We start from the raw sequence: 12,156 nt of genomic DNA, 5'->3' as shown, positions 1-12,156 counted from the left end.
ACGACTATCAATCTGAGAGTATCGCTTCCTAATACAAGGAGCTTAGTCACCCAGTATAGTAATTAGTACTCATGATATTCTCATGACATTGGCGATCCAGGCGAGCGCCGACTGTTGGTGAATTGCATGTCAATTGAAGCTAGAGCTTGAACCTGGCCCTCATAATTTTATTCATGGACTGGTGACCAGACATTAGAAAATACAACATCCCATACTGTTCGAGGACCTTCAAGCTCAGTAGAGTGTAACGCAACTGAACCATGCTGCACAAGAAAAAGAAATACATTCCCTGTGCAACGTGATGTCGCGTGCACTACAGCGCTTTAGCACCAGTAATCGGTGCGGTCGATAGGGGAGCAACCACTACTAGGTGCACAGAAGAGCCTGTATACTCTCCCAACGTTGAATCAACAAACCTCCACCTTTTGTCATCCGCTGACGGATTCGACCAAATGCTTAGCACATACTCGCGCACGTAAAATCGCGAAGATTACAAAGGCAAAACAGACTCAGTTTGTCCATCGACTAGAGTGAATAACAAAAGAACACGATCAACGCAGAATTCGAACCTACACATGCTTGTACAAGACTCCAATCTGTCATAAACCTCTATCGAACTCTAGAGCCGAAATATCTGAAGCTGGAACGAGATTTAGACACCATGGCTCTTGAACATCATATTCATTGTTCGGCCGAGCCTCGAATAGTCTGGTCGCTATATATATTAGTTTTATCAGTGCGTTGCATTTCGAGTTTCTGGGAAGCTCAAAGCGCAGTCCACGACGGTTCGCACAACCCGGCGGAATTATGGTAGCTGCGGAATCGTGAAGGATCGATGGCCCCTGAATTCACGCCCAGAAAGACGGTGCACTTCATAGTCATGAGTCCACTTCGCCTCTGTAACGTGTCTGCCAGCGCTTATGCAGACAGTATTAGGTAGCCATTCTATGCACAGCTGTCAAATGCAGTGGCCCAATTGTCATGACCCGATCAAATGTGAAGCAGAATGAAGCACACCGCTGTGCAAGCTATTGACTAGCTATGCATCCGTGAAAGACATACAGCACTCAACCAGACTTGCATTGAGCACCAAACATTCACTATTATGTCGTGCTCGGACCTGCCGGTTCCTTTGAACGTGGAAAAGATCACCAGCTAGCTCAAAGCTGACTTTGCACTAAAAAATGTGACAGCTCACTTATTTTCTCTAGTGAAACCCTTGTTATCCAATCAGGTGGTCTAGGTGATACAAGGCTGGAAAGTATGCTCATAGATACATCATGTACGGGAGCCTTTGATCGTAAAGACTTAATAAAACACAGCCTGAAATCACAAACCACCACTTTCAATCAGGAATGCACGTGCTCCGTCTATCATCGGCGTTCCTAGGCTTTTCCTTGCAATGAGTACTTGAGCATTTCAGCTACACGGCTGATCGAAAGTTGGTAGCTGCACAGAGATAGTTTGGACTTCCAATACTGATGACTAGTGATATTTTGGAAAAGCAATATATGATCGAAATGGCAACTGTGCTTTGATTCTGATGACGCGATGCATATTTTGTCTCACTAGCTAAAGTTGAAAGTGAATTGAGGCACATCGATTCGTCAATTGATAGTTGGCAACTTGATTTTCACCTTTACTTATTTCTTACTCGCGGCGTAAAGACGTCAACCGTGCATATTATAGCATGCACCAAGCGACAGGAGACTTGAGACATGCAGGGCGCTATTGGAAGCGTCAACTGTCAATTGGACGTCTTCCGAAATGGTGATCTCTCATCCTCAACAAACCCCTCAAAAAGCTTGCTTTCAGTGCAGATCAATTACCTGGCCTCAAAGTATCTGCTTTGATACAGGAAAGATCAGCCAGTAGCTGAAAGCTGATGCGAAACTAGTGGACAGTCTGCGATACGTATTCTGTCTCATCGCTTTGACACTGATCGGCGGTGAAGTTCTTGAGCATTGTAGAAGCGGCAAATTTGGGCCTCCTTCTACAACATGAACAGCGCGAGCAATGGTGGAATTTTCTGGATTTGAAATATTTATATTGAGGTCATCCTACTTGAAAGCCTCCTTTCTTTCCTCGTCTAACATACCACAAGCCATATCCCACAAACATTCCCTACTTAGCCTTTACATTCACATATTCAAGGTCAGTCACTTATATGTTTTGATTAACACCGGCAAGCCTCTAACTCTTTCACAGATGTCTTCTGCGCAGGGATTTATCAAATCTAGCCAGCCCGGTAGATTCACCGCTACATTCAGCATCGACGCCGGTTTGTACCACTTCTCAGGCACCATCAGCCCGCCAACTGCGCCCTTCGAAAGCAACTTTGCGACTCTGCAGTACAGCTCTCTTGAGAGCCTCGAAGGGTCCCAGCAAATTACCGGAATAATCGGAAGCCGCGACGAGGTTTCATTAACGTTTGACGATGGTACGTCAATCAAGGGGCCTCTGAATCTTCCGGTAAGCCCTGCTTCTCGAGTTGAGGGTACGGGATACTGGTCCCAGGAGTAGTTTATCTCGATTGTAATTCAAATGGCGACAGATCCCAGTTGGGAGTGGTTCGGTGGAAGGGGGGACAGTATGCAAAGTCAGGACCTATTTCGCGGCCACTCATAAGAGACAAGTCAATGCCACAAAAATTCCCCAATGAAACAGTTCTGGGTAGTGATACAATGTGTGACCAACAACAATTAGTGAAGGTTGAACAGAAATTAGTAGTACTGCCCAGCATCTTCCTTCAAACATCTGCCATGTCCTCAAAGCCGCTCCTGCGACCATCTCGCCTAGAGATTCTCACCACGGAAAAAGAAATGATCGACGCCTAGTTGCGAGCTGAAGCGAAGCTATAGGATAGCCAAGACCTTGTGTACTCCATATAAATCAATCAATTAGATTCCCGAATTCGCCTTGCGCTAATGCGACTTGAAGGTCAAAGCGGAATGCTTGAACTTTCTGGAATGTGGTGTCAACATTCTCATCGCCCCAATCTCCAGCTATATCTCTGATGGGTTGACAGGTCAGTCTCAGACCATTTATCATTTGCACCCCATGTCGCATGTCCGCTTCGAAAAGTGCAATCGAAATCTCATTCATCTTCATGTCCCCTTCTTCATAAGTATGCAAAGTTCTGTATCAGAGTAGTCACCGAACAAGAGGCCGGTCTACCTAATCACTCAATCAACGCCTTCCGTAGAGAGCACAATCATACAGCGAACTCAAAGCCGTCTTTGATATCGAAGGCCATAATTACAGCTAGTCTGCGACGATATACCTCAAATACATGTATCTGGCCACCAAATCGTCAACCTATTGTCGGGATCAGAGGATATTCTTTGTATGGTGGAGATGTAAAGTCTGGCAGTGCTTCTTATGATATCAACAAAGTTACTAATGCTGTAGGTCAAGAAAAGTATGCTCGAGTCAGTGCTAATGAAAACCTCATTCACAACAGGAGTCAATGTGCTTTGCCAATACTGGGCCAATTTTAGAAACGAGACTCATACACCATGACTTAGATATCCTCCGCTGTATAGCAGTAGGTCTCATATACCACTCGCATGGGTTACATGATAGCCAGCTGGTGAATTCTGGAATGAGAGGGTATACTGGCAACGTAAAAAGAAATAGAAACACTGCTAAATTTGATACAATATGACCTGTGAGCTTGATCCTTCCATCCTCTCGTCGGCGTAAGAGACGACTCGGTCTTTGAACTCATCGAGATCAAACTGCGTTACCCAACCTTGCTCCTGGAGGGCCTGTACGGCATACACGATCCAAGTCACACAGCTCTGCTGCGGATGAGTGTTCTTTACCGGCAGGGATATAGAGTGAAACAGGTCATCTAGTTGAGGAAACGTGACATCCTCTGGCACTTCTCCGATGATGATACACCCAAGCGGTTTGGCGTTTTCATCTGGCTTGACATTTTCCTCGGCTCGGAGCCACCAAGTCATGGTAGGGTTATGCATGCGAAAGGTAACTGGATTGATCTCGGATACATCGGTAGCAGAGAAGGCGTGGTAGTCTCGCTCCTCGTGACCATCGGGCATGATGATGATGGCCCAGTGATATGCCTCATAGCCAAAGACTCGCCGCTTGTCCCCACGAGAGAAGTCACCCCGGTCATATAATGCCACAGCGACTTGCTGTACCATGGCGAGCAACTACGCTTATCAGTCTCCTATTACCACAATACTGCACGGTGACTAACCAGTTGAAGGCTTCATCCGAAGCCTGAAAGCTCTAGAAAACACGATCGACCTTGCCAGAACACGATGCGGGCCGGTTGAAACTCGATAGCCTGGTGCCAAACCAGGGCTTTTTAATGACCAGTTTCGCAATCCACGGGTTGTGCCGTCATCAACAAGAGATTGGGCTGGAGTTTAGGCGCGCGATATATGAAACTGATCATCTTGGGATTTCTCCGCGCCCAACGTTCAAAGTGGAGTGACGATCGGCATCGCTTGCAATCAAGATTCGTCGAGAGCTTACACGTGATCTGAAGCGAGAACCAATGGGGCGACGGACAGTTCACAGAGGATTCGAAAAGAGGAAACAGAGGGGGCTTGAAAAAAGGTGCAGTGAACATACAAAAAAGCAGCCAATAATTCGGTAAACATCAGATTGCTGCCCCGTTTACGAGACAGGAACTTGAGTCGTAAGCTTATCGGCGCAGGGCATTGGCTCAGATCAGCCGGAGTGGATTTCATGCACCTTGTCTCTGGAGAATTACGATATAGGATTTTCAGCCAGCGCATAGCCTCATGCAGTCATCCAGATCAGCTCAACCAGGTTGGTTCGGGGTCCCGGATAAATAACTCTAACCACTGAGCTTACTCACTCTGGGGATTCTCGCATTCGGACGTCTCCTACCAATGTCGGCTTACTTTATGTCACGCGATCCATTACTACATGATTCATTTGTAGCTTTGGACATCTGTTCTTAACATCAATAAGCTCGTGTAAGTCTGCCCTAATGTAGTAGCGGCCGTAAGGGTGTCTTGGTATAGGCTATTCGTTCCTGTCATTATTGAACTGTGTCCACTTCGAGCGGGGTTTCTGTCAAGGGCACTCTGTTGCGGAGAACGACAAGGGTTATGATAACGAGAGTCTCGAAGCAAAGGCAGAGGGCTGCTTACTCTGGAGGGATTGGGAACTGGCCGATTATTACGTGGCCTGACAGAACATGCATTAATGCTGCAATTTTCGTTTAGCTAAAACATGACATCGAATAAAGTATAAAGGGCCGTCTTGTTCCCAAGTAAATTAAGGCATCAGACAACAAAGCAACTCCATCATCAAAGATTACCATCGCCAAAACAAATTTCGTTCATCATGCACTTCCCAGCTCTTCTCGCTGGCCTGGCCGCTTTCTCTACCACTGTAACCGCCATCCCTGCCGAAAAGCCTCACGTTGGCGTCGCCATCCTCACCGTCAACGAGCCAGAGGACAGCACTCTTCCTCTCAACGTCCCCCTCGGTGTTCTCACTCACCAAAAGAACAACAAGCTCACAGAACTGGAATTTGTCAACGTATATTCCACTGTGAAGGGCGTCAAACCTCCCAAGATGGACCAGATCAGATGCCAGATGTACAAGGATCAGTATGGTACTGTGCCTATCACCAAGGATCTCACTGCGGAGAATGGTGTTGTCAGCAAGAAGCCAATCTACCTTGGATGGGTTCTCTGCCGTGTCAAGGCGTAGAAGTAGGCTGTGACAGTTGGAGTCGTTTGGATGTTTATATGCCCCATTATGTGACAAGCGGAGCTTTGGAAATCGAAGAAAGCATCGGGTGTGATGGCATAAGCTTCAATTTAGTGACAATGAGCATTGTGAGAGACCCAATAACCGCAGTTTCGTGCCATGCTACACAACATACATCTGTTTCGTAGAAAGTTAAGGACAGATTGAGTCTCCATCTCCATCGCCCTCTATGTCGACAAAGTAGGTGAATCCGGTCACACCAAGGCCAGAACAAGCTTCAAAAAGCTCATCCACGGAATCACAGTAGGTAGCAGATTCGGGGGTTGAGTCGGAAAGACTGTAGTAGCCTCGTCATCCTCATCACCGGGGGCAATGTTTCTCGTGACTGGCATGTCATTTTCAGCAAATGATGCCCCGGACAATGAGACGTTCACGGACTTCTACCACTAAGTTTAGGGCCAGGTAACATGTTGGTGATAGTTGCAATTGCACCAGTGCTAGGCTTACGGTAACAACGTGGAGGTCTGAAACTTCTCTTCACGAACGGTCAGGGGGATATCTCCATCTGGAGAGGTTATGGCCGAGACACAGGCGTCAAAGGTTGGAATCGTTATTGGGTTGGTTGTAGAGGTTTCCATAGCAGTCAGGAACTTGCGGACTGATACCACTACATGTTGTTAGAGTTTGTAGAACGTCGTTCGTAGAAGTGCTAGTCCCAGGTTCAGTTGACATTTCTGATCTATTTCTTATCGTCGAAATATCGTTTGACGCGGATAACTTATCTGGCATATTCTGCTATGTAGCGGAGCCGTCAGATGATTCTGTCATGGAGATCATTTCTTCTGGCGCAGAAGACGACTATGCCCCCTGGAAGTCAGATCTATCTGCTGAAGATGCGGGGGATTCTAGGACGACGAAAGTGCTGAGACCATAGTTGTAGTAGACAAGCCGTGCGCTGGAGAGGACATCGTTCCTGAGGGTACTGTGATAGTGTAAGTGTTTCCAGTCATAGAGGAGCTTGACGAAGTGGATGCCTTGACTAATATGGATTCGGCTGGCGGTGAAGCGGGAATCTGGAATTGACCTGGTGTCCTTCCTGTCGAGTTGGCCTCCTGTTAGAACGGTTGCAGTGCGTGGACTCGGCATCGGATTGAGACTCAGTTGACTCGACATTCGCGAGCTACTTCCCTAGAGCTGGAGAGACTAGGTTGACACATAAACAATGTCTCAAGTTTCCTATTTCAATGGTGCCAGGTGTTTCACAGTAACTTTGTTAAGCGCTGCAAGGAGAGCGTGGTCGTTGAGCTTGTCATATCCAGAGAAGTGAAGCCTGGGGAAGCTGAGAGTAGAAGCTAAACCGGAGCAATCGCACCATATGTTTCAATCGCCGAAATTGAAAGACGGCTTTTCAACTTGGGACCAGACTCCCTCTGTTAATTCAACCCATTCCACCAACCAATAACAGCTTCCTAGGGAGGCTATCGAAATTCCATGCGATGGTCCTCCTCGCTGTAAACGCCTGGGATCCAATTGCAATTCGGTCGTCAACAACATCCAACAGCGTAATTGGTTTAGTGGTAAAATTCTCCGTTGCCATTCGAGCAGCGTCGGGGAGCCCAGGGTTCGATTCCCTGATTACGCATTACCATCTTTGAAGCGTTGATAGTTTCTCTGTTACTATTTTTGATTCATTTTTGTGGTGTTTATAACACAAATATACTCAGTAAAGTAAGTAGTCTTGCCTTTCTCCCTCTATGTAGAGATTTTAATAAGGTAATAATATATAGCTTATTAATTTAATAATAATTTATAAATTAAAATAAATTTCTTAAATTATTATTATTTATATAATAAATTTATTTATACCTTTTATTTTAAAAAAAAGTTTTACCTTTAGTATATAAGTAACTCTTTTAAGTATATAGTAAGTTAAAAAGAAATTCTTTTTTATTTAATAACTGCCTTGCACTATAACCCCAGACCTTTTAAAGCATGACTTATCAGAAATATCACACAAAAGGCTTATTTAGCTACGAATGGCCTCCTTGGTCATGTCCGTACCAAATTCCTGGTGCTTCCCACAGTTGTGTTTCAGCGGGCCAGATAATCTTGCCACCTCTCTTCTTGCTCGTATCGCGCTTTTCCTTCATCTTTATAGACTCGGAAAACTCCAGTGTCTTGAAGTTCGTTGTATACCCGTGGCAGGACACATGAGTATTACGACCTTGAAAATCCTCTGTCTTGTAGCTTAAGGTGATATGAGCACCACGAGGATCCTTCAGCCGCTTGCCCTTAATAGTTGACATTTCGTGGACATTACTTCTGTTAACAGTTAGCATTGCCACCACATAAAGCGGCCAGTGTTCTGCAAATATGGTTAGTAAAGGTATATCACCGGATGAAAACTTCCTTTGGGTAGAGCTCTTGACTTCTTGCAGTTTGGTAGGCAAGGGCGATTAGTCTTTGTCTCTGAGCCTCAGTACACGGCACATTGCCCTTATGGAAAAAGTACTTGACTGTGTTGATAGTAGACATTGCAGGAGACTTTGGAGCTTGTCGGACATCTACAAGTGCAGTGAATAGCCTCTTTCTTGTAAAAGATGTACTTCATGTTCGTTTTTATAACCGAATTTACATACTTCTAGTCGAAATGCGCTCATGAATCTTTACCGAAGCATAAGTTAAAGCCTATCTGTTTACTTACACATCTACTGGTGATACAAAGATATAAAAACCTGTATAGAAAGCTTATAATAACTATTTAACTTAAACTTATATACACGGTGCAGCCTTAGGAGTTTGGCTTGTGCTGGTTCGATTTATAGTTAAAACTTACGATGTCTCAACGAGACGTATCAAGCCAAAGCACTGAGAAGTCCTAATTGACTTCAGCTTTTAGAAGACAATATGCGCAGGCCGGATCAACGAACATCAAAGTACGTCGCAGTCAAGGTAGGAATAGCTGAGATGAATCCCAGCGAGGGGGAGATTATGTCAAGGCTCATGGCAGGTGTCCAAACCAAAATCCTTTCTCCCCCAGCTTCTAGATAGTTTCACCATCGATAGTCAAAATGGCTTGCACCTATGTCTCACCACAGCGCCGGCAAGGTATAGCTATATTGACGCTAAACCTATAACCGAGTCTCACTTCTTTCAACTCGATACGGGCCGATCTCTCGCCGCCCTGGCCATATTGACCATCAGGTACGTCCACCCATTCGGTTATTCCCATGGCAGTAGGTGTCCTGCTCAACCCGATTTACTGACTAATGCTGCATGCCAGATTCTCACCTCGGCAACCTACTATGAAGAAGTTACCGATCGAACAATTGTACTGAACATATGGCGAACCGGTTTTGAAGCCTGTTCGTCATATGAACGGGTTAACAGGGCTTCTATCGTATGGCATGCCTTCGCATCTTGGGGTGCCTATGTAGCTCGGCGTACCAAGTGATGAAATAACTGCAAAAGACGCTAAAATCATCCTCGGCAACTTCGGTGATGCATTTCGACCTAAAGAGAAGAGTACTCTGAAATCCAAAGCGCCTTTCATCGTGCAGGCACCAGAAGCACATTTCGAGCCAACAAAGCCACTTACCCAGCAAGCCGAAATATGGAGCCTCGGTTGCGCCATCTTCGAATTGTTTGCCTACCACTACCTCTTCAACCATTACCTCGTATACCAACACGACATCGCGGTATATCGGATTCACCTGAATGAACATTTAGTTCAAGCGTGGTGGGACAAGTAGGGTAAGACGACAGCATTACTTTACTGAAGACATGGTGCCACCCACCGACCCACGTCTTATCTTTTCTTGGTCGAGATGCTTTAGCCAACGGATACAGGAACCAAGAGCATTGCTGGGTACCGGTACTGTCGTTGCGGATGAGGAGGCCGCACTTATGGGCCCGTTGAAGAGAATGTTTGCATGAAAACCTGAGAATCGATCTCAGGCGCAGGAAATTTTGGAATCAGGATGGGTGAAGGAATGGGCTTTGCCAGCCTATAACAAAGCCAAGAGAACTTCAGAAGTCGAAAGAGAATGAAATTTTGCATAGATGAGATACATACCTGCAATAGAAAAGAAGCATAGAAAAGGATTGATAAGCCTATCTGCTCCGTTGAGGATCGGTCAATTGGCATTGTCCGAACCGTCGTACAGACTTTGGGGCGGTGAAACGTTGTGACTCTTATCACCTTGGCACATGTCCATATACCCAGCCACCACGGGATCCTCGGGACACCTCCATCACCATCCCACGCAAGCCGAAGTCCCTCGTGCCTCAAAATAAGAAAAACATGACTTGATTCCAAACCAATTCAGGCCATTATCTTATCTAATCAGTTATATTCGGACTCCACGTCATCACCGGCATTTGAATCTCTTCCGCGCCCCCCGAAGCGATGATGTCAGCAAGCCCCCATACGAACCCCTGCCCAAGGCTGAGAATTCGCATTCGTCACAGGGGTTGTGAGGCGCATCGACACGGCGATTGGTCAGAGCCCGAGTCTATTTTTGTGATCGACGGATTGAGGAGTTGGGATTCGTCCACGCCACGGAGCAAGCCTCGTTCTGACTACTCATCGAGTGGCTCATGTTAGACAGGACTTACGAAGCCCCGCCGGAGAAGTCAGCTCTGCTACGGAAGCTATGGGAAATCGGTCTTTAAATATGCGCTGGTGTTCGGATAGCTGGTGGCAATTTATCGCAGCCGCATTCGGTCCTTTTTTACTCCTCGTGTTTTGCATGTTTTAGTTCGTTCGTTCTGCAAGCGCTCTAGTTTCAATGGATAGTTACGACGATTTTCAGAGCACGCCAACTGGCAAAGTCTCAAAAGCGAAAAAGGGAAAGCCAGTTCATGTGTGTTCCGAATGTCAAAAGGTAAGCCGTTCTATACAAGAAGTAGATTAACTGCTAACAAAACAAGGTATACACTCGAGCTGAGCATTTGAGGTACAACTTCTGCACTTACACTTCAGATGAAGATAGTACGCTCACCACTTGATAGGCGACATCAGTCTTCCCACCAAGAGCCCCAGTTCGAATGCCCAGTATGTCAAAGACGTTTCCATCGCAAGGATCTACTAGAAAGGCACTACAAACGGTGAGTTGAAAAGTCTTCGCAAACACGAAATGTTCCTGACAACAATCTGCATAAGACATGAAGAAGGAATTGAGGATCCTTCGGGCTCTCAATACATGGAGTAATCATGCGATGTTGAAGGAGTTTGGGAGGTTTGTCTATTATTAGTTCGGTTCTCGTTAACAATGTACACGAATGGGCCACGGAGGAATAAATAGAGGTAATTTCATGAGGGACGATATATAGCTATGGATACAACGCTGGTTTAGAATATAGATACACAGTACATACAAGTCAGTCTCAGCAATTTGAGATCCGATAGTGATGTTTGAATTCACTGATGTCCAAAATGCTGCACTATGTCCTTAAAAGGTAGAATAATCTATTTGGCCAAAATGGTTTAGACCTCAAAGGCCCGAGAGTGAGTGCGAATATCATCTCATTCTTGCGGCTATAAACTTGAACTTATTTCTCGAAGTCTAAGATATGTCCGAGTCAAATTAGTTAATTGTTAAGACGATACTGCGACAATCTATGAGCTTAAGAATCCAAGGGAGCAAGAATATCACCAGTAGCCTGTAGGTGGGTACATCTTACAGGGTAACGCAGCCCCAGTCTTCTCCGTCTCACGTCACCCTATTGGTCACCTGCTATTGAACAGCCCCTTACCGTTTTAGTGCCTTCCCCTATTTTCGTACAAAACATGAGTAATTGCTATATGGGATGGTTTGTTGGTTCCTCTGAAAAGTGTTAGGTAAAAGAGTTATCAAGCTGAGCTCAGTAACTAGTATTGCAGACTTGCATTTGCTAGAGCCTATGAGGATTTGTATACTCTCGCAGTATCATGAAGTCTCTATCTTATATCCAAGAATTACCTCAATGCCACCTGTCAGGATGAATCAATGGGGGGACACTGCAGCAATTGGGCGCCACCGTCAATGATGAATATAAATATCTGGTGAGTGGAGATTTACGCAAATGGTAAAATCAATCGACGCTGTTGGGGTTGCATCTCTCACTTCGGCTGCACCTGGGGGGTAGCATGTCAGAAATCAATGGCCCCCATTGGCCGCCAACACAAGAGGATGTAGCTACGCGCAGTCGATATAAGCTGCGACTGGTGACTGACTGGTACATACGACCAAAGCTCGTAGAAAATACGGGATCCCGTCCGCTCTCCCATAGTCAAGCTGCGAAGCGCTGGATTAGTAGTTGGGTCGGTGACGACCAGCGAATCCCCGGTGTTGTATGTTTTTTGCCGTTGAGCTAATCATAGTTAATTAACGATAAGGTATAACGATTAGAACGATTTATCACTATGCAGTGCAGTATTCTCTTGCTGGCACT

At 45.7% G+C, this 12,156-nt stretch overlaps 4 protein-coding genes and 2 non-coding genes; 4 read left to right on the top strand and 2 right to left on the bottom strand.

Annotated features, from left to right (window-relative positions):
* Window positions 1-2,208: 2,208 nt before the first annotated feature.
* On the top strand, window positions 2,209-2,523 carry FFUJ_12578 (uncharacterized protein; the record flags this gene model as incomplete). Its single annotated transcript, XM_023582200.1, has 1 exon — window positions 2,209-2,523. The coding sequence occupies one exon, from the start codon at window positions 2,209-2,211 to the stop codon at window positions 2,521-2,523; it is 315 nt and encodes a 104-aa protein (XP_023434765.1).
* A 1,124-nt stretch (window positions 2,524-3,647) lies between these two features.
* On the bottom strand, window positions 3,648-4,169 carry FFUJ_12577 (uncharacterized protein; the record flags this gene model as incomplete). Its single annotated transcript, XM_023582199.1, has 1 exon — window positions 3,648-4,169. The coding sequence occupies one exon, from the start codon at window positions 4,167-4,169 to the stop codon at window positions 3,648-3,650; it is 522 nt and encodes a 173-aa protein (XP_023434764.1).
* A 1,180-nt stretch (window positions 4,170-5,349) lies between these two features.
* On the top strand, window positions 5,350-5,721 carry FFUJ_12576 (uncharacterized protein; the record flags this gene model as incomplete). Its single annotated transcript, XM_023582198.1, has 1 exon — window positions 5,350-5,721. The coding sequence occupies one exon, from the start codon at window positions 5,350-5,352 to the stop codon at window positions 5,719-5,721; it is 372 nt and encodes a 123-aa protein (XP_023434763.1).
* A 1,559-nt stretch (window positions 5,722-7,280) lies between these two features.
* On the top strand, window positions 7,281-7,362 carry tRNA. The gene has a single exon. It is a non-coding gene (tRNA).
* A 389-nt stretch (window positions 7,363-7,751) lies between these two features.
* Window positions 7,752-8,256, bottom strand: FFUJ_12575 (uncharacterized protein; the record flags this gene model as incomplete). XM_023582197.1 has 2 exons in its annotated part: window positions 7,752-8,043; window positions 8,117-8,256. 2 exons carry the CDS (start codon window positions 8,254-8,256, stop codon window positions 7,752-7,754), a joined length of 432 nt encoding a protein of 143 aa, XP_023434762.1.
* A 3,689-nt stretch (window positions 8,257-11,945) lies between these two features.
* Window positions 11,946-12,061, top strand: FFUJ_r10. The gene has a single exon (XR_002792812.1). It is a non-coding gene; the product is annotated as a ribosomal RNA (ribosomal RNA).
* The last annotated feature ends 95 nt before the right edge of the window (window positions 12,062-12,156 follow it).

The sequence above is a fragment of the Fusarium fujikuroi genome, chromosome FFUJ_chr08, assembly GCF_900079805.1.
Source record: "Fusarium fujikuroi IMI 58289 draft genome, chromosome FFUJ_chr08".
NCBI lineage: Eukaryota > Fungi > Ascomycota > Sordariomycetes > Hypocreales > Nectriaceae > Fusarium > Fusarium fujikuroi.
The sequence above is the reverse complement of the archived record's forward strand: the minus strand, read 5'-3'. Positions and strand labels throughout refer to the sequence as shown.